The sequence below is a fragment of the Sciurus carolinensis genome, chromosome 8 (genome assembly GCF_902686445.1).
Source record: "Sciurus carolinensis chromosome 8, mSciCar1.2, whole genome shotgun sequence".
In the NCBI taxonomy this organism is placed as follows: domain Eukaryota; kingdom Metazoa; phylum Chordata; class Mammalia; order Rodentia; family Sciuridae; genus Sciurus; species Sciurus carolinensis.
In genome coordinates, this window is record NC_062220.1 from 146,076,455 (window position 1) to 146,101,798 (window position 25,344).

General features: G+C 48.2%; 1 protein-coding gene across 2 annotated transcripts in view; it reads right to left on the reverse strand.

The window, feature by feature from the left end:
- Nucleotides 1–5,277: 5,277 nt before the first annotated feature.
- The window catches only part of Atp2a2 (ATPase sarcoplasmic/endoplasmic reticulum Ca2+ transporting 2), a 53,669-nt gene continuing 33,602 nt past the window's right edge, over nt 5,278–25,344 (reverse strand). Inside the window, exons 9-21 of one of the 2 annotated variants that reach the window (XR_007109706.1) lie at nt 23,403–23,491; nt 22,575–22,677; nt 21,682–21,813; nt 15,839–15,961; nt 15,522–15,740; nt 14,527–14,862; nt 12,880–13,100; nt 12,233–12,435; nt 10,939–11,024; nt 10,562–10,695; nt 9,843–9,960; nt 8,176–9,759; nt 5,278–6,065 (exon numbers count right to left, since the gene is read on the reverse strand). Coding sequence is in view for 1 of the 2 variants with exons in the window: in XM_047559843.1 (XP_047415799.1) it covers nt 6,052–6,065; nt 9,639–9,759; nt 9,843–9,960; nt 10,562–10,695; nt 10,939–11,024; nt 12,233–12,435; nt 12,880–13,100; nt 14,527–14,862; nt 15,522–15,740; nt 15,839–15,961; nt 21,682–21,813; nt 22,575–22,677; nt 23,403–23,491 (1,899 nt within the window). In the remaining variant the exon portion in view is untranslated. The remainder of the gene's footprint in view (nt 6,066–8,175; nt 9,760–9,842; nt 9,961–10,561; nt 10,696–10,938; nt 11,025–12,232; nt 12,436–12,879; nt 13,101–14,526; nt 14,863–15,521; nt 15,741–15,838; nt 15,962–21,681; nt 21,814–22,574; nt 22,678–23,402; nt 23,492–25,344) is intronic. The other variant, XM_047559843.1, reaches the window with a different exon arrangement.

Genomic DNA, 25,344 nt, shown 5'->3' on the forward strand with positions numbered 1-25,344 from the left:
CTTGCATCCACCCGTGGTAGAAGTAACTGCCTCCACATGCCCCACCTGTGGCTTCACAGCCTGCTCGGCTCACCTGGGGCAGGCCCAGGCCTGGGGAGCCACTCCCCAGAGCTTGCTGCAAGCTATGTCCGTGACCAGCTCCTCTGTGTTCAGGCTTGTGGAGCAGGGGCTGCACTGTCCACTGACAACAGGCCATGAGGCCAGACTGGACATGCACCTCGCTGCAGCCTCTGGAGAAGCGGTCGGCGCAAGGTCACCTGGAGTGCCTGACACTGGGAAGGCTGTTGAGGTAAGTGCCTGACTCAGGGTTTCTGCTTCCCACAGGAGCCTCCCTGCCCCAGGGCAGCAGGTGGGGCCTCAACTGCCACCTCTTGGGGCACAAAGGGCTGGCTTCTGTCATCTAGAGGTCTCCAGGCCTGAGCAAGCTCTGCAGACCAGCCCTGGGTTCACCTGGGTCCTCACCAACCAGGGCGTGGGGTTTCCCAGGCCGTTAGAGAAGCTGTTGCTTTGGCAGAGCAGAGCATGCCACTGCTTCACAAGTCACAGCACCACAGTGCTAGGAATAAGTCGGAGCCCACAGGTCTGGTTTCTTAGCAGCCATTAAAAGAAAACATGAGGCTGAGTTCAGTGGTCGGGCACGTACTCAGCATGCATGAGGCCTGGGGTGGATCCACAGAGAAAGAGAAAGAAACTTAAAATAGCAGCACATTATAACTATTATAACAGCATTGATGGTGGAACCTTCGGTGGTGTGACCCCTGAGAAGTCTGGGGGTCCATAAATTTAAACAGTGTGACCATCTGATCCAACTGTCCTGAGTGAACATCCAACAGAATGGAAGCAAGGGCTCAAACAGACACTTGTCTAGCCCAGGTCATAGCAGCACTATTCACAGTAGCCAAAAGGTGGGAGCCACTAAGTATCTGCCAATGAGTGCATATGAGTAAGCACAGTGTGGCAGCAGACGGTGGAATATTATTCAGCCTTAAAAAGGGAAGAAATTGGCTGGGTATGGTAGTGCACACCTGTAATCCCAGCAACTTGGGAGGCTGAATCAGGAGGATTGCAAGTTTGAGGCCAGCCTCAAAATTGAGTGAGACCCTGTCTCAAAATAAATTAAAAGGACTGGGGATGTGGCTCAGTTCAGTGTTAAGTCCCCCTGGGTTCAATCCCCAGTATGATCTCACCACCCAGATCACCCATTAGCACACCCGAGCTGTTGTGAGGTGCAGCGGGTTCGTAACATGTTCAATCAGCAACACGCCGTTAGCGAGTCGAGGCCATGGCAGGAGCTAGACACGTCGCTCCCAGCCTGCGTCCTCCTGCATCAAGGCCAGCTCCCAGACCGCGAGACCAGGTGCCCTTCTTTATTTTTTGTGACCTGCCGCAGGGGTCTCATCCTATGGGTGGGACAATGTAGCCCTTCTGCTACTGCCATTGTTTGCAGTCTGGCTTGTGATTGTCACGGCTGTGCTGTTGGGGATGGGTTTTGGCATGACGTTCCTTGCTGGGACATTCCTGTGTCCTGGTGTGTGTGACGCTCTCCAGGGTCAGGTGGGGTGCCAACGCCGGTCTGCCTTCTGCCTCCGTGTGCGGGGCTCCCACAGTGGTGCTCCGCCACTGTCCCTGGGCCTAGCTGTCCTACCTCCGCTCAGCTGGGGAGCAGGCTGGGGCTGCTGGCTCTGCACCGGTGCAGGGTCTGGCCCTGAGCTGCTGGGTTGGGACACGGGTGTCCCCGACGCAGCCACGTTCAGAGGGGAAGTGGCGACACTGTGCCCTGGTCAGGACTGATCCTGGCTTGACTGGGGTCCCTGGCTCCTGGCTGTCCCTCTCCCCCATGGCCCTCCTCCTTCCCGGCTGCCCTGGCTGAGCGGCTTTCCTGGCCCCGCTTCCCGCCATGATGCTCGGCCTCTCCCTGGGCCACAGCAGAGGAGGTGGCTAACTGGGGACTGAATCTCTGAAACTGTCAGCCCAGAGACGTCTAGTCGCTCTCCCCAGGCGTCTGGTCACGGTAGCAGAAAGCGACTCCCTGGCCGTGAACGCCATTGCAGGGAAGGGCCACTCGGGCACACCTCGCCGGTTCCCGCGGCCCTTCCTCAGCTTGCTGGGCTGGAGGCCGCCAGACAGTCTGGCCAGGGCAGCGTCATCTTGACGCAGGTCTCGCGGCCACTTAAATCTTCCCACGTCCCTCTCTGTAAACAACCCTCTGGCGACCTCTCTCTGCTTATATCTTTTCCCTTCTTTGGGCAAATTCCCCCAGGGCCCTGGGAGGCAGGGGGGCGCACTTCTTGGACCTTCCCAGGGGGCGGGCCTGGCTGGGCTGTGTGGCCCCACTGCGGCCTCCCTCGCGCCTCCAGAGAGGACAGCCTCACCAGCTGCCGCTCTACCCAGGGAACCCACCCGCGGGCTTCGGGTTGGACATGAGCCCGGAGCTCCCTACAGCTGGGGCTGGTGGCAGGCCCTGTGACGGCCTCCCAGGTCCCCGCCCTGCTTCCTTAGGCTCGTCGAATCCGTGGATCCGGGGCCTCCTCTTGTCTGACTCCGGGCTCAGAGTGGTTCCCGGACCCAGGTCAGCCCCGTCTCGGGTGGCGTCTGGGCGTGCTGGCCCCTGAAGGACACCGCTGCCCTGGAAGGCTGCTCTCTACCAGGAGGGAGAAACCACGGGGACCTCACCTGGGCGGCCCACGTCCCTCGGGACACCTGCCCCTTCACTTGCTGCTTTGGGAGGCCACTCAGACCGCGTCACCATCACGGGTTGGGTTTTGGCGACTGGACGTCTCCCACTCCCCGTTGTGATGACCTTGGCCGTCTGGGGTTGTCAGCAGTTTTCTGGTGGCTAGACTGAGGTCATGTTGGGGAGGGAGACCACAGAGGGGCAGCGCCACCCAGATCAAGGGCGTCTGCTCGGGGTCTGGACACGTCCAGGCACATTCCTAGCCCTGCTGGCCTGGCTGGGCGCTGCCCGCTGTGGCCCCGCCACGCTGTGCACACTGCCCACTGTGCACACTGCACTTTCTGGGAGGAAGTCACTGTGCGCAGCCCACGCTGCAGGGTGGAGCAGCAGAGGAACCAGGAGGGCCTGGCCGCCCTCCTCTTCCCCTTTGTCCTCCCCGGTGTCACCCTCCGGTTGTGCTCAAGACGACTGTTCCAGCTCATGTCCCTTTGGCACTGCAGCCTTCTCAGGGCTCGCGTGTGTCGCCCCTGGAATTGGCTTCTCACAGGGGAATGGTGTCAGCAATCCAGAACTGGCCGCTGCCCTTCCAGCCACCCGAGAAGAAAGCCCGCGTGCCCTCCACCCTGCAGACACACACAGGTTGACCCCTGCCACCCAGGTCTGGGCCCGAGCGCAGGCACTTCACCATGGAGCCACGTCCTCCTTCCACTTCATTTTTAGACAGGGTCTAAGTCGCTGAGGGCCTTCTTAAGTTGCTGAGGCTGGCCTCAAACTGGCCATCCTCCTGCCTGAGCCTCCGCAGTCACTGGGATTGCAGGCGTGGCCCCTGCACCGGGTGAGCTGATCCACCTTCACAGTGGTCAAGGAAGACTCGGGAGCGCCCATTTATTTACCTCTTCCTCCTCCTGCCGATCGCTGAAGTTTTACCCCTTCTGCAAACACTGTGGTGTGGCCCTGCTGTGCTGCAAGCTGACAGCACCTGTGGGTTTCCCCAGAACCTGGTGTTTTCTCAGTGGCTGTCACTGGTCACGCTCCCAGCAGCCATCCAGGGAGGCTGCCATGGCCTTGGTACCAGCAGACGTAATTTTTCAATTGACGGGCATCAGCTACCTCGCGACTTTTGCCAGTGCAGAACATCTTTCCACATCGACAGACTAGTCAAGTTCTCCCGTGGGCCATTTCGCTGCTCTTTGGGGGTGTAGTTTTATTTTTTAAATCTTCTGATCTGTTTGCAATCCATTGGGTGTGAGGAATGCAGGAATTTCTTCCACGCTGACCACTCACAAAACTGACCTACGACCCACGGCACCGCCTGTCGTGAGGCGTGCGAGCACCCAGTCCTGCTTCCTGAAGAGTGGCTCGCTCCTCTCCTCGGCCCCTCTCACCACTGACAATAAGCCTGCTGGATTTCGCCAGTGTCTTCCAGACCGCGCCCGACCTGCCTCCACCACTCCCGGAGGCACCACGCCCCAGCTTGTCCAGGAACAAGGTCTCCCCACTTATCCAGTGACCCTTGGCTGCCTTTCATTCATTCTGAGGCATTTCCCCTTTCTGATCCGGCGGCGTTGCCATCTTCAGAAGAGCAGTTAAGCGCTGGACATCAGTGTAATTTCCAAGTGTTTCAGTGTTTTTGTTGAGTCATGGATGCAAGTTTTATGTTTGAGAATGGATGTTGTTGGCTGGGGCTGCAGCTCAGGGGCAGAGCACTCGCCTAGCAGCATGAGGCATTGGGTTCCATCCTCAGCACTGCATAAAAATAAAGGTACTGGGTCCTCCACCAAGAAAAAAAGACTGGATGTTAGATTTCACCAAATGTTTTTCCTTGATCAGCACAGCTGGTAAGGGAACTTTTTTGTTGTCCTTATGTCCTTTTCTTGGCAGGGGTGGGAGTGTCAGGGATTCAACCCAGGGCTGCATGTATGTTGGGCAATTCTACACCCCTGAGCTACCACAGCCCGTTTTTGGTCTCAAAGCCCGGCCTCCTGAGCGGCTGGGGTTAGGGATGTGCACCGCCAGGCTGGTCCTGCCATTTTTCAAATGATCAAAGGGAATTTGGGAAGAGCCCCACCCCAAGCCTATACGCACTCATCCTTAAACTGATACAGCCAGCAGCTGTTTTGGCCACAGCAGGGACTGTAGCATCTCACATTTTGCATTTGAACAGTATCAGAAGCCTCTTCTGGTGGCTCCAGCCTGCACATTCTTTCAGGTGCTGAACGCGTGAGTCTCTTCCTTTCTTGGTACCAGGGATTGAACCCAGGGCCCTTTAACACTCAGCCACACCCCCAGCCCTTCCTGAGACAGGGCCTCACTACATTGCTGAGGCTGGCCCAGCACTTGGGCTCCTCCTGCTGCCTGTCTTCCCGGTGGCTGGGATTAGGATGTGCGCTGCCACGCCGGCTGGGCTTTCACACTGACCAGCGAGGTGTCCGCCCTGGAGAGCAAGGAACCAGAGCAGGGCTCTCATGGGATGTTTCACCCAAGAGGCCTCTTACTCTGCTCACCTGCCCGTCAAGTCCAGTCCAAGGCGTTCCAGCCCCTGTACCCACAGAAGCCTGGGTGCCCACCACCGCCCTCCTACAGAACGGTACCACACTGAGCAGTTATCGTAGAATAGATTTATTTACCTGAAACCATGTCTGTGCAATGCCTGTTACAGCACAGAGAAGTGAACTGATCTCTATTTACAGTCTACAGTCAAACATGCGTTGGGGTAAGCTGACGCTTAGCACTTTATTAAGGTAAATGCATCACAACATTTGTATTGCACCAACATCTGTCTACTGCTTCTGATTTCATTAAATAAGTTACATTTAATACGGTGTGGGCTTTCTGCACACTCAAAAATAACTGAAGTTATGAACTGGAGGCCTACATTTTAACCATTCGATACCTGTAGTGTTTTTAATGAGTTTATAAATAAGCAAACTGTACAGGGCCAATTAAAAAGTAGCATTTTCAATGTCACTGTAGAGAAATCTGGCTACTTACAACTGAAGGCATGCATTACAATTTAATATTGTACATTTAGAGAAGCAATGACATTTTGCACAGAGAAATGTGGAGACTTGGCTGATTGCTCCTAAGTTATTGGATAAGGTTTTCAGAACCTCACTGTTCTTGGCAGCAAAGAAACCAAACTTCTCTGAAGAGGCTTTCTGATAAGCTAAATTGTACATTTATATTATTTTGATTTAAAAGCTAAAAACCCCATTGGTAATACACATTTCCTCCACATCACACACGAGCTGGGAACGTTTTCTACTTTTCTCATTTCCCAACATCAATCATGCAGAGGGCTGGCAGATGTGTTGCTAAGGACGCACATGCACGCAACCGAACACCCTTACAGTTCTGCAAAATGGTTTAGGAAGCGGTTACTCCAGTATTGCTGAAAAGGAAAGAGAGAGGAAATCAGCTTCATGAAATTCCAGGAGGAAATGTTAGAACTACCTAGAGCCCCACGGTGACAACCTGATCTTCAGCATGTCAAGAACAGCTTTTCTGAGCAACTGTCCCCAAGGCACTGTCCATGCTGGCTCCCATGTAAAAGCACTGGCTCAATGACAGTGCCCTGTGTCATCTGCCTACACAGCGAAGGACACTGACTCAGAATGAACCCTATGAGGCAGAAACTTAAACCACTTCAGGTGTGAAAGCGGTGACAGGCCAGAGGACAGGTCTTGGTCAGCCATGCAGGTGAGGCAGATGGGGGTGAGCCATGTGGCAGCAGCACAGGGCCTTCCAGCTCCCACCCGCCGGCCCTCCCACGGGCCCAGCTCTGCCCAGTACCAAAGGGACACTGTTGTGTCCTGGCTGCAGCCCCAAGACTTCCCTCAGTGTGGACTTCGGGCTATTGGTTTTGACAAAATTTGGTGGCTTAAGTGCAAGGACAGTCATGACTTTTAGCTGGTCACGGTGCCTGGGCTGCAGGAGGGCCCTGGCTCTCGGCAGCTCCCTCTGGAATGGACTGGTACTACCCACTTGGGCCCGCGTGAGCCGCACTGTCCTACGGGCCCAGGACAGAGGTCTGCTGAAGAGGCGGCGCTGGCAGCCCTGGTGCTCGGGAGGGGATGCAGAGCCAGGTCCTGGGCCGGAGTTGCCCACACCAGGTGCACAGGGCTGAAGGTGACACTGCCATCCACTTACTACTGTCCCTTTTTGAGGGTGCTGGGTGAAGACAGGGCTGGGCGCCAGCGGAGGCCTGAGGCGGGGGGGGGGGTGCCTGTGCTCCCGGTGCTGCCCTGGTCTGAGTTCGGCTGAGTGGGAGGAAGTGCTTGAATGTTTGCTGCTGTGGCCAGCACTGCTGGGGACCCAGTGGCCTGCTCAGGACAGCAGTGGGAACCACAGCCGCTGGGAAGTGCATGTCCCCTGCAGCAGCCACGCCACTCAACTTTGTAAAGCCTATGGCACCAAAAACTGGGCCAGGAAAAGCCGACTCTTTGGTTGGCTTGGTTGCCACTACCCAGTGCGCCGCCGGCCACTCTGACGTCCTGTTTTGGTTGGTGGTTCAGACGTCCTCCTTGCACTTCATTTACTCGACCTTTCTCGTCTCATTCTTCGTGGGCAAAGCTGCCTCCCTTCCCGGGAGCCACAGCTCCCCGTAGGCAGCTTTGAAAGCTGTGCAGCCTGCCCGACAGGGACCGTGCCTTTAGTTTCCAAGGTCTGCTTCCACAGCCTTGGACCTAGGAACCTGCCCCTTCTGCTCAACACCCGCACCCCCCACTCCATCTGCATCACCTCTGGCCACCCCCGTGACAAGAGCCCAAGGACCTTCCTGAGAAGTCAGGGTCTCAGGAAGGGGAAGGGGCCACCAGGCCTCCTCACTCTGGCTAATGGTTAGGCCTGCTGGGCCAGCAGAGCCACCCCTCATGGCGTGGACACGCCCTGGTAGTGAAGGTGAGCTTAGTCACAAAGGATGTGACCCAGAAAGGCGAAAAAAGGTGGCCTATTTAAGACAAGCCTACTGATGCCCCAGTTCACTCTTTCAGTCACTTTGTGCTGCTAGCCTTCTGCTTAACAAACAAGGCAACAATGTTCTGGGGTGACTTCCTGCAGCTGATAAAGAACCAAAGCCCTCTTCCATTTTAACTGAAATTTTAATTTCTAGAGATGGGGGATTAAACCCAGGGCCCTTCTACCACTGGGCTACATCCCCAGCCCATTTTTATTTTTGGAGACAGTTTCTCACTAAGTTGCCAAAGTTGGCCTGGAATCTGTGACCCTCCTGCCTTTACCTCCTGAGCAGCGGGGATTATGAGTGACGCTACACCCCCATCCTGGCCCCTCCCCGCATCTTATGGGAGCCCTGTCCTAAGCAGCACCTGTAGTCAGCTTGTACTGCACCCAAGCCTCCTAGGCCACTGGCAGTCGAGACTTCCCGTACCTGCCAAGTGGGAGCTGTCATGTAGCACACTAGCATCAGACACAAGAGGACTATCTCACTTGGTGGCAGTCACCTTTAGCTAAAGCATCCAAGTTCCAGAGAAGAAAATACTCACGTTAGTTGATGGATGTTGGAAGGCATTGGAGGAAAACACCACAGTTAGGACTGTTAATGACTCATACACTGTTGGTCAGACTGATCTTGAACATGCGCAAACATTTATCAGAGTAATGGTGGTGGTTAGTGCCACATTCAAATAAAAATAGTTCTATACAATATGTTCATTTGGTCATGTGCTATTTACAGATTTTACAAAACACGCACACACACACACGCTTGCCCTTATATTCCTTACACCAGGCTACGTACAACAGGCCAGCAGAAACTTGCGTAAAATGTATGTTAAGATGACGACTTGGGCCTATACATTAAAAAATAAAATTCCCAACTACCTATGCAGCAGAACAGGACCCCACGTCCCCTCAAGCATATTATACTGAGGTTCTGAGCTAAGAACTTAAGAGAAAGGTGGACTATCAATCTGATAGTTCAAGGGGAGCAATTTAAGGGTTAAGAACAAGACAGTTATTTTCTGTCCATTTAAAATGTTTTATTTTTCTCTTTTTAAACTAGATTGTGAAGTGCCATTGAGATCTAGGCAATGTTGGCAAAACAATGTCTGTTACAATAAAATACATTAGACATTTAAATAAATAACCTTAAAAACTATGTGAAGGGACATAAACCCAGTTGATTGAATCCGGAACAATGTTTTCTGCACAAGCGAGACAGGCATACCTCTCGTGAAGACTGATGTAAACAGAACCTTCAAGACCCTACAGAAGAAGCCAGGTGGGGCGGGGCGGGGCGGGACGGGTGTGAAAGGAGGCCGAGAGGGTGCGGGAAGTGGCAAACCAAAAAATACTGACTGAGGTAGCAGGACTCTGCTCAGTGCAGAAAAATTGGCTTATGAATAAAAATTAGACTGTGATATCAAATTAAATCCAGGTAATCATGCAAAAAACACAATACATGCTATTTAGTTGTTTTTTGTTTTTGTTTTTTTTTAAAAACACACATTCGTTTCCTAAAGTCTGCTGCCAATTAATTGCTGACAATGTCTGCTGGCTCAACTATTTTTATACAAGGATGAGTATTAAACAGAACACTGTACATGCTTTTCATCTACAAAAAAATATTTGCATAAAATAGTGTTAGTTCTCTGTACATGTCAATGGACACTTTAATTATGTGTATAAAAAAAGGAAATCTTGCCCCACTGGAGTCAGAAAAAGCAAAACAAAATCTAGAGTATGAAACCTCCTTCACCAGACAATATGTTCATGTGAAAATTCAGCAGAAATAGACAGTTGCTTTAAACAATAAAAAATTGATTAAGTTAAACATCTTCTGTATGTAGAGCTGTCAGTCAAGACCAGAACATATCACTAAAGTTAGTGTCTGTGCTATAGACCCAGACCACCAGGGGCATTATGAGCAGCACGAACGGCCAGGAAATCCCATCGGTGCATGCCGAGAACGAGCAGGATTTGGTGGCAGGTTGCACACACTCTTTACCAGGTTCCAGGTAGTTGCGGGCCACAAACTTGAGTGTCTCATCCATGAGAATCACTGGCAAGGAGATTTTCAGCACCATCAGCCACTGGGTGAGATTCAGCGGTGTGATCTGGAAGATAAGCTAAGACAAAGCCGCCTCATCAAACTTCAAACTTGCCAGACAGGTGATGCCAGCTCCCAGCCTGGGGTCCCACAATCACTTACTGGCAGGGGTTCCACATAGAGGATCAGGAAGTGGAGCGACATGGACAGGCAGATGGAGCCCACCAGCCAGATGTTCTCCCAAGGGGGCATCCTCAGCAAGGACTGGTTTTCAGACAAGCTGAAGAACAAGGGCAGGGAGGTGAACTCACCAAAGGGGCAAAGGTACGTGTCCGTGGCAGCCAGATACCACACCCAACTACACTTCAGTAAGGTGGCTGCTACGTAGGCATCAGCCACTGACCTGATTTTAGGGACTTGAGTTTCATGGTGGCAAAGTTAAGGAGGAGAACATTCAGATGTAGGACAAACTGCCAATTTTACACCAAGGCTTCGGGACACAGATCCCATCTCTGCAGGCGTATAGCTGTCTCCACTGCCCTGGATGCTTGGGCTATTTAGAATTTCCATTTTGGGCACTGGCTAATTGGATGATACCATTTGCCTTAATGCTGAAGGGCGAGAGCTCGCTCCCTGTGGGTGTTGGCTCATGTACTGATGCTATTTTTGGCCTCCTGTTCCTTTTAAAGAAAAGCTCTGAAACACGCGGCTAAGCACTCCCACTACTTCCTGGAGGTGACGACAGCTTAGGCTTTTAAACCAGTGCTGCTTGTTCTCTTTTCTGTGGGAGAGGAGAGCTTTCCTGTGACCCTCCATCGACCATGACACAAGCCCTAGCACCCAGTGGTCAGCACTCTGGCCTCGGTGCTGCAAAGACTAACCTGTTGAGGGCGTTACACATCTCTATGGTTACTAGAACAGACAGCGCCATTGTCATTGGGTACGGGGACTCAAAGATTGCACAATCCACTCCTTCAAAGTCTGGGTTGTCCTCCTTACACTGTAGAAAATGACTCTGCAAAAGTCCAATCAAATTCCAATCAGCCAAATAAATTTCTAAAGTCCAGGCACCAAATCCCACGCCAAGGCCAGAACAGCCGTGGGTTTACCCACCTCCCAGAGCAGCCCTGGTCCGCCAGAGTCATCTTGAACATAAATGTATTCTGAGCCTCAGGATGACTCAACAGACACAAACCAGGGAAAGACCGAGGGCCCACAACGCTTCACAGGGAAGGTACAAAGGAAGGGGACTAAATACCAGCTGGTAGAAGGACACTCTCGGACCACCATCGGCAGCGATGAACCACCACGCAGCAGCACCCACGGTAGCAGCGCCGACATAACCTGGGAACAAACAGGATGCTGTGACTCAGGGCTGCGCCCTGCACTGCCTGCTGCAGGTGATGCTGCCCAGCCAATCCTGAGGACAAAGGTGAAAGACGAGGATGCACGTTGGCACCGGAGCCCTTGCCGCTTCTCTGAATTGCTCGCAGCTGGAGCAGCTGGACCACAGGGTTCTGGAAGAACAGGTTGTCTATCGTACAAAAGATCTATGCACCGCTCCCTTCAGAATTTGTGAGGAACCCTCCGACCTCTGCACTCAGGGCACCTTCTAATATCGAGTGTGTGCTCTAAATCCACAGGCACACTGTCCTCACAAAGCCACAGCTCTGGGGGGCCAGGTCACACCATAACTTCTGGGCAATCTGATGCTGTCTAGTTGTTACTTATTTGTTCCATTAAAGGCCTAGGAGAACCTTTCCATGGGAACAGTCAGAGCAGCAGCCGGCACACTGGGGCCACTCTCTTGGCAGCGAATTCAGAGAGCTCATCACAAGGAAGCAACACAACAGAAACTTGAGATGAGCCTCATGGTAACACCAACTGAAAAGCACAAGTGCACATACCATAACCCCAGAACCACACGGAGCACCAAGGCAGCTGGACACAAGAAAGACACAGCTACACAGGGTGCCAGGGAACGTATTCCAGATGGGAAGACCGCCAAGCAATGTTTAGCACACAGCAAAGTACGGCATGCTATCATTTCTATGAAGCCAAGGGGACTGTGTGATCGCTGGAGTCTGTGGACAGGAACACGGTACATGACCAACTGTCAAGGCTGGAGGAAACTGGCCAACAATCTTTCACTCTGGAGCATATGAGCCTTTTGGATTTTGAGTGTGTTATTGAAATTAAACATCTTCATGTGGGATCTTAAGGAAGTAGCCTCATCTCTCTGGGCCTTGCTTCCCTAACCTATGACATGGGGAAGAAGACCAAGCCCTGGTCAGGAAGATGAGGTCTACAGGTCATTACAACAGTCCCTGTGTGTACCATTGGCTGGGGGTGCACACAGTCAGTCCTTTCTCTTCTTACGGAAATGGAGATTCAGTTTCATCCTTAATTATCTAAGAACTGAAAGAGAACACCTTTCATTTTTTGCTACCCTAATATGGACATAGGAAAAAAAGACACTTTAAAGGAATAAATTTACAGAATTTTGGCCCATAAACATTTTGTTTAAAAATTAACATAAAAACTATACTCACAGCCAATAGCCAGGTAACGGAAAAACAGCCACCCGCTGATGAGTGGCTCCTTTGGGTTCCGGGGTGGTTTATTCATGATGTCCAGGTCGGGAGGGTTGAACCCTAGTGCAGTGGCAGGCAAGCCATCGGTCACCAGATTGACCCAGAGCAGTTGGACAGGAATTAAAGCCTCAGGAAACCCAAGGGCTGCTGTCAGGAAAATACTGTCCCCAAGGAAGAGAAGACAAAGACCTCAGTGACTCTGGAGAACTATTTTAATAGCACCATCACCCCTTGGTTCCTCCATGCAACCCACAACAGACAGCAGCAAGAATCACCTGTGATAAACTTAGCAATCACAGAATATCAATGACACCCCATTTTGAGTTAAAGGTAACTTTTAGAGGGACAAGAATTTTTGCAACTTTATCTGGTTAATTCAGACCTGTTTTTGCACTACAGAATTCTCTGCACATTAGGGCAGCTGCAGACACCCCCTCATAAGGCCCGAAGTTGAACTACTTCCTCAAGGGATCCCCGTTCCCTTCCTGTCCCCAAATCAGGCACAAAGACCAAAGCAGCCACGGTGCAGGGAGCACACTGGGAGCAACTGCTCATCTCAAACTCTGCAGTGGATAAGAGAACACAGCAGTACTGTCAGAACCCACCAGACAACCTCCCCCACATTTGATGAGATGAGGTAGCGAATGAACTGCTTCATGTTGTTGTAAATTGCCCGTCCCTCCTCGACAGCAGCCACGATGGTGGAGAAGTTGTCATCTGCCAGGACCATTTCAGAGGCAGTTTTAGCCACTGCAGTGCCAGAGCCCATGGCAATGCCAATCTCAGCTTTCTTTAGAGCAGGAGCATCGTTCACTCCGTCACCAGTCTGAAAGGGAAAGCCACGGTTGGTTGGGACTCCTCTGTGTGACACACCCCAGGGCACTGATCAGGTGCAGGGGGACATCTGTGGGTCTCTCTAGGTGAAAGGCTATAGAATTCCTGTTTTATAAGGTGGTGTCAAACATATTTTTACCAGGGCTGAGGATGTAGCTCAGTTGGTAGAGTGCTTGCCTCGCAAGTGCAAGGCCCTGGGTTCAATCCCCAGCACCACACACACACACACACAAAAAAAAAATCATATTTTACCAGAGACCTCAGAGAGTTTGGGAACAAAGGGGACTTGAAATTTATCTCTATATTTTACACCAAAACCAAAAACACAACCTATGTGGCAGTCAAATGTGTCCAAATGGATAAAATTCAAGAAAAGGTATAGATTTCTTATAAAGTTCAAAGACAGGGCTGGGGTTGTGGCTCAGTGTTAGAGCATTTGCCTAGCATGTGTCAGGCACTGGGTTCAATTCTCAGCACCACATATAAATAAAGAAATTAAATTGAGGTCCATCAACAACTAAAAAAAAAAAAAAGCTCAAAGACATGCAAAAACACCAAATATTGTTCACAGATAAAAAATGTTCACTCCCATGTCTGCTTTTCACAATTTTACTAAATTCAATTTCAAAATGGTAGTTACCTGTTGGGGAGGGAGGAGAGCTTACCTGTTAATATTGTTTCAAAACGAAAATTACTGTTTTTAAAAAGTGAAGTTGTAAGCCTGGCATAGTGGCACACACAGGCCTATAATCTCAGCTACCTGGGAGACTAAGAAAGGAAGATGGCAAGTTCCAGGCCAGCAAGGGACGGAGATGTACCTTAGTGGCACAGCATCTGCCCAGCATGTGGGTTTGATCCCCAGCATTGCAAAAACAAAACAAAACAGAAAGCCCAGTCATTAGCAAAGCTAATTTACAGTGGGTCTGTCCCATACTGGGTGACAGACCACTGACCAATTATATCCCCAAAATAGCATGTTTGTGTAAGATGCTTTTTTTTTTTTGGTACTGGGGACTGAACCCAGAGATACCACTGAGTTACATTTCCAGTCCTTTATGAGACAAGGTCTTGTTAAGTTGCTTAGGGCCTTAAGTTGCCGTGGTAGGCCCTGAACTTGGATCCTCTTGCTTCAGCCTCCTGAGTCACTGGGATCACATATACTCATACCTAGAGAGGTGCAAACATTGTGTACCCTTAACAAGGACACTACCAAATAGTTCCTCTGGCTTAAAAGGCCTTTCTGGGTCTTAGATACTCCAGGATTTTATAACATGCCAACTACTGATGAACTGCTGGCATTTCAGAGAAACGGCCCAGAGATCAGAATGAAAAACTCCACACTAGTGAGCTACTACTAGAATTCTATTTGTGGAAACCAGACTCTGCGGCACCAGAGGCACCTGAGTCCACACACTCACCATGGCTGTGATTTCATCGAAGGACTGAAGAAACTCCACGATCTTTGACTTATGGGAAGGCTCAACTCTGGCGAAGCAGCGGGCGTTCAAGCAGGCATCTCTCTGGGCTGAGGGGCTAAGTTCATCAAACTCCCGGCCTGTAAAAGCCTTTGCCGTCACGTCCTCATCCTGGCCAAAGATGCCAATGCGGCGACAGATGGCCACAGCAGTGCCCTTGTTGTCTCCTGTGATCATGATGACACGGATGCCCGCTTGCCGGCACAGCTTCACAGAGGAGGCCACCTCGATCCTGGGAGGATCCAGCATGCCCACGCAGCCCACAAAAGTCAGATTGGTCTGAAGTAAGACGACAGGATGAGTTAAAACAGGACTTCTGCTTCCCCCCAGGTGGAACTACCACTGAGCTACATCCCTAGCCCGTTATTTTCTTTTGAGAGAAAGAGAAAACAACAAAAAAAAAAGTCACTACACACCCTTGTTACTAAATCATTCTTTAAACTCTTATAAAAATATGCTGAAATGGGGAAAAAACATACTGATAAGAGCATTTTGAGACTGGCCACTTCGGTGGCCCATAGTACCAAAGCTTGTTCCTTCTATTCAGAGCTTTAGGATGTCACTTTTCTGATAGAGTATTCCAGTCTGAGGAGAAAAGTGGAAAAAATTCCCTCAACTTTCAATATGTAATCAACTATTTTAAAACTATCCCCCATTAACATTTTTTAAAGTCTACATGAATTAAGAAAGTAAATTTATAAGCTTATTTAAGCTTATTGAAGCTCATCTTGATTATTCCACCTTAAAAGCAACAGACTTTTATTTAATTGCTAACTATGTATCTCTAGAGCAACAACCTAAATCCTTAAGGGTGACGTGCGTGGCCTGTGGAAAAACCAACCACCACGCCCCGTCCCAGGTGAGATCACCTAGCCTCCTACCGGAAGCAGCAGGTCTGGACAAAAGCCCTGCAGGTGAGGGAGGAGACCACCAGCTACCTCATACTTGATGAAGTTGGCCGAGTCCTCCAAGTGCATCTCTTCTCGTCGCAGTGGGTTGTCGTGAGTGGCCAGAGCCAGGCACCGCAGCGTGTCGCTGCCACTGCCCCACTCCCGAATGACAGACATGATCTTCTGTTTGACTCCGGGGGTCATGGGAACCTTCGTACTCCCAACTCGAATGTGGGTACACCTGTCGATGACACCTTCGGGAGCACCCTGGGGACGTTAACAGATTTATACCAACAATTTTACCTGCTGGCTCACCAGGACCATAACCCTGAAAGAACACGTCAGCTACAACCTGCCCTACTTGCCTTCACGAACATCTTGCTCATGGATGTCCTGCTTGGTTTGTTTGGTGTACAATAGACGGACATTGATTTTCTATCACGTGAAAATTCTAGAGTAAATTCCTTTTTCATCAGCTGTTTAATGACCTGTAAGGAGAACAAAGACTACTGATGGATGACCGTCTCTGCACAGCTTCCCCCTGCTGGACGCTTGCTCGCTGGGCACCTCTAACTCGACAAACACTGCGAGACAGCAACGACTAGACAAGTGCTTTAACCCGGCCCTCTCCTCTGGGAGGTAGCGTATTTTAATTTTCCATTCTAGTCTAAGTGCTATGCTGGAAAAAAAAATGGTAGGCAGGGAAGGGGATAGAAAATGTGTGTCTGTACAGGTTCCAATGTTCTATAGAGTGGCCAGAAAGCAGGAATGAGCGCAAACCTGAAAAGATGTCCAACTGTGAGCCAGGTGGCAATGCCAAAGCTCCACTAGACAGACACAACACACAGCCTTGGTGTGTCCACAACGGTTTACGAGAAGACAGGTCATGGACTCTCAAGTTACCTCAGTACAAGACATGAGCAGGCAATGCACTAGAGGCAGAGCGGTGGTCCAGAGCTGTGTTGCCCACAGTGCTATGCCACTATGGCGATGCTATGGCCCCTCGACAAACTATTTTCAGTCTTATATATTCTAAAGAGCATTGGGCAACTGTTCACGAGATGTTAGCACATTGACAGTGTTTAAACTCATGGGACCTGAGAGAGTTGAAGACCAGCTGTGGGGTCTCCTACTCCTGGAGGGACATGCAAGATAGCCAGACACTGGAAGAGAAGTCAAAGAGGGAGAAGAGCCTGGAGCCCTGACAGTCAAGTCGAAGAGTATTTTAAGGAGTGAGGGAGCCAGTGCCAACTGGTCTACCAGCTTTATACAAGGACTGAGAACCCTGAGCTCTATGCTCTCAGTTATAAAAAATACGTATTTCTGCTTTACTTTCTTCTCTACTGCGTAGTCTAGGATAGTCAGGACAATCCTGCACAGAGATCCTGAGTGGGAAGGCCTCTGTTGCCAGTGAGCAAGATGCCAGAATAGGTTTTGCATACACACCCAGACTCCTGAAGACATGCCCATCTGAGCTGGTGAGATGAAATTTAATCAAGTGCTTTTTTTTTATCCAAGGAGATTGTGGCCTTCCACCATTATTTGGTTAGTGTGATGAATTATATGAATTTCCCCCCAGTCAGATACATGTTTAATAATAATTGTAGAAACTCCCAAGAACCTCAGCATCTGTTCTAGGAAGCTACCCTACAACCAGTGCTGAGCTGGCTTGACTGGGCTAGGTGTGTCAAGGTCACCCTATCAGCCACTGAGCTGTCACAGGCAGCAAAGGGACAGGCGTAAGCACTGAATTCTGCATCTGCTGTGTGCTTTGTTTATGCCAACGATGGCTCTAGGAACATGCTGTGATTGAGCAAGGAGTGGACCTGCACAAGGGAGAGATCCTGGGGGAGGAAAAACCAAAGTCACTTCTTGTGTGGGGCTGATCACAGTGGCAATCCTCCTTGCTCTCTTAACTGACAAGCTCTTCTGATGTGGGGAAGGGGGGAACGTGAGGACTGTCATCAGGGGAACAGCACCGAAATCCCTTCTGGTCTCTGTCGAGTAATCAGCCTGGCAGTGGGAGAAGGGCAGTCCTGTTGGTGTGTGTGCTGCTCCCTCACCGCTGGGAAAGGCACCACTCTCCAGTTCCGCCATGCTGCTCGCTTCTCCCCAATGAGCCCAGAATCAAACAGCCGTAAACATGTACGTGAACCCAAGTGCTGGGGTGGGCTGTGATACAGTCATAGCAACAGAGCTCTCGCCATCTGGCTTTGTACGGACCTGCCTGCTTACCAGCTGCAGGCAGTGGTTTTAACTGAGGTATGAGATTGAACTGTCCCAGGTCCACACCAGCCACACAGGCAGGGAAGGATGCTGTGGAGCTGCCCGAGGCCTTCCCGGCTGTGAGGCTACCTGTGACTAAGGTACTCATCCACTGGGACAGACCCTACACTTCAGTTGAGACAGCCTTCATTCTGGCAGGCAGGAAAATGATGCCCCACACCAGGCAGGCAGGCCATGTCACCCACTGGCAGGGGCCAGACTTCTCCCACAGCCTCAGATTCTATGTGGTCACTCATGCTCATCACCCAGGGTGGTGATGCCCCAGTCCTCCGTGACACTGTCTGGATCACACTGATTTGCCAGGAGCGAAAGGGTTTGTGACATGCAAAAGCTTAACAAAGTACTAACAGCCAACTGTTTAGTAGAAAGAAAACTTTTCTTTATGCAGCTTTAACATTTTTTGGAGAAATAAAGGCCTTTTACTTCTCTGACCTGAACTTGTTCCTTGAGGCACACTGGTAACTGTCCCCTAACCCCATTTCTCCAAATTCTACCAGGGAACCCTAGAGAACAAAGAAATCCTACAAAGAAGTCTCAAGTACCAATCAGCAGCCAGCCTCTTGGTGATGACAAGCCTGGCACCAAGAGAGGAAGATCTGACCAGGCCAGGTGGTACACACCAGTGATCCCAGATACTAAGGCAAGGCAGGAGGCCCACCTGAGTTCACGAGTTAAAGACCGGCCTAGGTAACATAGGGAGATCTTGTTCCTCAAAGAGAAACACCCAGCAGAGCCAGATTACACAGGAACCCAAACTCCAGACAGAAGGCAGTGGGTGTAGAGGACCAGCTCTTTGCTGGCAACTGGGCTGGAGGACCCAACAGAGGATCTCATGGCTGTGCAGGGTCTGGAAAGCAGGTAGCCAAGGTTACCAAGCTCTGCTGCCCAAGAACCAGCCTGTCTGTCACAGAAAAACAGCTGCAGCACAACCTGGGGCTGGGTGTTCCTGGGTGGTAGCTTACTGGGATGGGAGCCAGAGGGAGCCTACTGGGCCCGATTCTATGATAAGTTTCTCTGCTGCTGCTTGGGTGCTTGAGAGCTTCACGTTCCTCTCTTCAATACACGCTCCCTGGCTCTGAGGTGCTGTGCCTCCTCAGCTTGCTCTGTCTCATGCTGCTGCTCTGACTCCACCACTCAGCACAGCTCCCATGTACTGCAGCTTGTCTACACCTGACTCTCATCCAAGCAGTCATCCACCACTTTGGTCAGGACAGGATAAAAGGGGATGTCCTTAGGTTCAGTCACTTCCGATTCTTGAGCTGAGCAGTGACGGGCAGGGTGACCAGTGATGGCAGCCTTTGCAGACTGTTTGAACTCAGGTCTAACTTTACTGAATTTGTGAGGTCACAGAAAGAATAGTACCACCATGTAGTATGGCGCCCTGGGGCAGCGGCAGGGTCCCTTGACAGGGACCCTTCTTGGGGCTCAGGTTCAACTCATTGTGGAGGCCTCCATCCTTACTACTGGCCTTGGCCATGGTGATGCTGGCTGAATGAGGCCTGGCTTGAAGGCAGACAGGCAGAAGGACAGGGGCTGGGAGGCTGCTCCTTTGCTCAGACCCACGGATGCCCGTGTTCTCCACCACTCCCACCACAATGGACCTTTGATACCAGGATTATGCTGACCTCGTCAAGTGAATCAGTAAATGTTTTCCCCCTTCCCCTGAAGTCTATGTGAAACCTGTCTTAATTCTTCCTTAAATGTTTAACAGAACTGGGCCAAGAGAATTTTTGTGGAGGCAGATTTTAAATTACAATTTCTTTTAAAAGGTCATTGAAATTTTTCTTGTGCCAACGTAAGAAGATACACCACTAAAGGAGTTTATGAATTTCTTCTGTTGAACCCCCTACACCCTTGCTGAGAAGTGAACCTGGAAGCACCCTTTCACTGAGCCACAACCCTAACCCTTTCTGAGATAAACATATTGATGAAATTAATTCATTTTGTGGGTGCTGAGGATTGAACCAGGGCCTTGAGCATCCTAAAGTACATGGTCTACCACCCTAAGCTATATCCTAGCCCCTGTAACTCATTGCTTTTATTTATTTATTCTTTTGGTACTGGGGACTGAACCCAGGGGTGTTTTATCACCAAGCTCCATCTCCACCCCTATTTATTTTATGAGACAGGGTCTCGTCAAGTTCTGAGGCTAGCCTCAAACTTGGGATCCTCTTGACTCAGCCTCCTGAGTTGCTGGGATTACAGGCATGCACCACTATGCCCAGATCCCATAACTGGTTTCTGAATTTGTTATTCTTTTACTTCCTTAAGATAGAGGCTTTTATCATTGATTTTTAACATTTTCTCATCTATGCATTTAACAAATTTACCTTGAACAATGTTTTGGAGTCATATGGTGTTATGAATATTCAGTTCAAAACATTCTATCTAGTTTTCAGGTTGGCTGGTGGCACACACCTGCAATCCAGCTACATAGGAGGCTGACAGGAGGATTTCAAGTTCAAGGTCAGTCTGGGCAACTCAGAGAGACCCCATCCCAAAAAACGAGATGGGCCAGGAATGTAGCTCAGTAGTACAATGTCTCTGGGTACAATTCCAAGTACTGGTTAATAATAAAAACACCTCTAATTTCCACTATGGCTTTTCTATTTTGACCCATGGATTATTTAAAATACCAGCTTCCAAATATTTGAGAAACTTGCTAGTTATCAGTGTCTACTTTAATTCAACTGTGGTCATTAATACAGTCTATATGATTTTTAACCCTTGGTAATTTGCTGAGTCTTGCTTCACAGACCAGTAGTACCATCCACTTAGGTGAATGATCCATACACATTTGGAAAGAAGTAGCAGCGTAACAGAGATAGAGATTTGGTAGGATCTATTGTTGTTTAAATCTCTTACATTACTACTGGTATTTCCATTTATTATTAAACTGATTAATATGATAATTGCATTAAACCCTGCAATTCTGGGCTGGGGTTGTGGCTCAGTGTAGAGTGCTTGCCTACCATGTGTGAGGCACTGGGTTCGATTCTCAGCACTGCATATAAATAAAGGTCCACTGACAACTAAAAAAATATTTTTAAAAAGAACATTAAAACAGAAAACTTCCTGCAATTCTTATTGTAGACTTTTGTTTTGCTTCATATTTTCACTAATCCTTGCTTCATGTGCTATTAGGTATATACATAAATGATGTAACCACTGGATTTAGCACAAGAACATAGGTGACTGACAGATTTTTTTGTTTTTTGTTTTTCTTCTTACTGGGGGGTAGGAAGAGATACCAAGATATCAGGGATTGAACCCAGGAGTACTCTACCACTGAGCTACATCCCCAGTCCTTTTTATTTTTTGAGACATGGTCTCCCTAAATTGTATAGGACAGACTCAAACCTGTGATCCTCCTGCCTCAGCCTCCCAGGCTTCTGGGATTACAAGCTTGTGCCAGTATGCCCAGCTTGATATTTATGTATTAGTAGAGGCAAGAGCTTAATTAAAATGGATTCAAGAAAACAGAAACGATGCAGAGTACATAAAAATACGGCTCTTCCTCAAGAAGTTTTGCTGTGTAAGAAAAAAAGTAGGATGCTGAATTGGAAAATAAGGTCAAAGGAAAGTTTTAAGATAGAAACATTCTATCATTTCCTCTGTGCTAAAGATCAATAGAGTTGGAAACTGAAATGCAGGTGAGACTGTAGGAGGGGCTAGCTTTTGCTTGGAGCGAAGACAGCCCATTCACAGCATCCTGGGACAAGGCTTCTCATAAACACAGATGATTGCCCCTGGATATCTACTGATTGCTTTTATTTTCTTGGTGAAATAGATAGCAAAATTGTTTTACTGATGGAATACAGGGATAGAAATGTGGCATATTTGAAGAGAGAAGATATAATTAGTTGTCCAAGAGAGTAAATGAACTAAGAATATATGACATAATTAATGGTCAAATACTAACCGAGTTGCAGGCATTTGCACGTTCTATTTTAGAAAGACCCTTCAATTCAGTATCAAATACATTCATCTTCTCTACCAGGCAAGTGAGAGCAGTCTCTGTAGCTTCTCCAACTTTTTCATATACACCTTTTGCCTGTAATGATTAAGAGCACAGAAAGTGGAAAAGGGAGAAGCAGCAAACAGATAAATTTCTCTTTAGTATTTTATTCATACGGCATGTCCTCCATTGCATCATTATCCTACAGGCTGTTTTTATCTTGCTCTATAGCAGATGACCCAGATAATTAAAAACACAAAGTATAGGCATACATGTTATCTTATTATAGTAACTGGCCTTTTCATTTCCTTTAAATATATGAAGGCACTAATCACAGTATTCAGAGCTTTCAAATAGCATTTTTAATTTCAGGCCATTGCTTATTATTCTGAACAGTAAACACTGTCTCTGATGGAATGCCCTGCCTTTGAGATAAAAAGCAAAGGATTTACTTTACTATAAAAGTTTTTCTGTTGGTTAAATCGTAAGTTTTTATTATCACCATCATCAAAACAACCTTTTAAGCCTCAACTTGTCCTTAAGGACATGTGGCTAAATTCAATACCCCAGGCTCTCAGGAAAAACACTGTCTAATCTAGGTTTTACTCGTTTACAGTAACTGGTGTCATCAGCCACGATCATCACACACCCCTCAGATTCTTAGTCAAGGAACTACAATGTTCAGTTTTCTTTGGCTGGGTCACGCCTGACAGACAGGATCTTGAATGGAAAGGGGCAATAAATAAAGTCAGGAACACTGCTTTCAAAATGGAGAAAGGAAGGTTGGATTTTCATTCTACCCACCCAACCTTTGAACAAGTGAACCTCTAGGTCTAGTTTCTCACTGAGATCCTTACCTCATTGTAATCCAAAGCAGAGTCATTACAAAGAGCACAAATTGTTGCCAATTCTACAAGACCATCATATTGATGACACTTCACTGGTTTATCATCTTTATGCCTGTCAAACAAGAAAACATTCTTGGAGCAGGGTCATCATCTCTGCTGACCCCCCCCCCACAATTAATAATGAAAATAGAATTTGGGGGACAACAGACTTAAACAAATTCAAAAGAATTTGAGGGCTCTTTGAAATGTGATGCTGATGCTGGGCACGGTGGCACACGTCTATGATCCTAGTGATTCAGGAGGCTGATGCACCAAGAGAACAAGTTCAAAGTCAGCCACAGCAACCTAGTGAGACCATGTCTTGAAATATAAAAAAAAAGGGCTGTGGATGTGGCTCAGTGGTTAAGCATCCCCAAGTTTACTCCCCAGTACCTTGCCCCCACCACCCAAAAAAGAACATAACTCTGTTAATGGGAATCAATCAGTAAAAGAAATTCTTTGACAATGAAACTCCTCCACCACTGGTATCAATGAAGAATAGAAACCCCACTTGAAATCCGGGGCTCCCAAAGGGAACTAAATAAAAATGAAAAAGATGACTGGCTTGTAACTTTCATTGTCTTTTACAAAGTGTGCTGTATTTTGGTTTTTAGAACACCAACTTAAGCAGAATGCCACCTCAGTTTTTTATTTTTTGTGGTGCTAGGGATTGAGCTCAGTCTGGTACAGGCAAGTGCTCTACCAGAGTTAAACCCCAAGCCCCATCTTAGCAAACCAACACAAACACCATGATGCCACAACAGATCCTGTACATAAAGAGGAGGGTGGATCACTCACACTTCTCCAATGGGTGCATACGTTGATCCAGTTATGGTAAACTCATTGAGGGAGCAACTATCACCTTCAACTTTGTCCAGAATGAACATCTGTAGGGATAAAAAGCAAAACAGTATTTAAAAGATACAAAAAAGTCCTGCTTAAAAATCTGTCTTTGGCAGATTAATGAAGAAGGAGCAAAAAAACCAAAAACCAGTTTTAATGAAACTCATTGAGTCTTAGCATCAGAAGTGCTTACTGTCCTTTATCTGACTACTGTTTTCTTAGACTACCTCACCCATCCCATGCCACTCCTCACCTACCAGTTTGAGAAACAGCATCAATGAGATACTGAATCATTAATTTGCAGTAGTGGCAACAGACAGACAAAACCCTAAGACTACAGGTCAGCAAAAGGTCAATTCTACAGTCAGGTTTTTCTTTAGAATGATGCACAGAATTCCAAATTTCAACTGGCTGCCTGAGAAAGTATTATTAGGTAGTGTGGATTTAGAGCAAAGTATAAAAGGTTGGAAAGAATGAACTCACATTTCAAGAGCTGCATAAACATTCCCTGAGTAAAATAAGACAAAGTGCCTCTCTGCACCTTCCCATTTACTTTATTGTGGTGATAGCTCATTTTCTATGAAGGTGCATTACTATATGTATACAGTAAGGAGCCAAAAGGGCTGAATGAACTGTGTCCTCTTGACAATATCGATGGAGGCTGGCTTAGCAAAGAACAGCACCCGCACCACAGCCCGTGCTGGGGAATAGAACTCAGCATGCATGCTAGGTAAGTGCTGTACAACAGAGCTACACTTAAGGGTCAGGAAAATTCTTAATATTATGGAGGAATCAAGTGACATGAGCTACTTTCTTACACAATTTTTTTTTTCTTGGTTTGCTTCCAAAATATAATTCAGAAACCTAGTTTACAAGAGTAAGATTTACACTTGTATTTTCATCACAAATTGAAACCGTAAATCCTTTCTTAAAAAAGCAAAACCTCACAAAATCCAAAGAAACAAAAAAACACATCTCAATTGTATTTTTCATGCCAAATCTCTAAAGTGTGAGCAACTAAAATAATTTTCCAGCTGAGCGTGGTGGCACATGCCTGTAATCCCAGTGGTTTAGAAGGGTGAAGCAGGAGGATAGCAAGTTTAAAGCCAGCCTCAGCAACTTAGCTAGACCCTGTCTCAAGATAAAATAAGATGGGGATGTGGCTTAGTGGTTCCAGCTTGTAATCCTAGTGACATAAAAGGCCAAGGCAGAAGGATTTCAAGTTTAAGGCCAGTCTCAGCAACTTAGTGAGGCTCTATCTTAAAATAAAAAGGGCTGGGGATGCAGCTTGTGGGAAAGCTCCCTTGGGTTTAATCCACAGAATCAAAAAAGAAAAAAGACACATTTAATGAGAAAAATCAGTTAATTTTAAAATAACTTCTTTTGTCCCACAAGATTTGCTTCTTACACAGCAGATACTAAAAAGCTGTGAGAATCACAAGATGATTAAAAAAATAAAATTAAAAAAAATCCACACATAAAATGGAATTCAAAGCAAAGATTCTAATTCAATAATTTGTCAATAGTCTGTTAACTGCTTTGTCAAAAAGATTTGTGATCAAAGCCAGACAGAGCACGCTGTTCATCTCCTGTCATAGTTTTCTGAACAGATACAAACCCTTATAAATGAAATTCGTCAAAAATGCTTTAAGCTGAGTACGTGCCCAGTGGCTCAGGAGGCTGAGGCAGGAGAATTGGGAGTTCAAAGCCAGCCTCAGCAACAGTGAGGCACTAAGCAACTCAGTGAGACCTGTCTCTAAATAAAACACAAACTAGGGCTGGGGATGTGGCTCAGTGGTAGAGTGCCCCTGAGTTCATTCCCTGGTAACCACGCCCCCCCCAAATGATTTAAAAGTATCAACCTCCAACTCTATCAAAAAATAAAAATGTTTTTCCA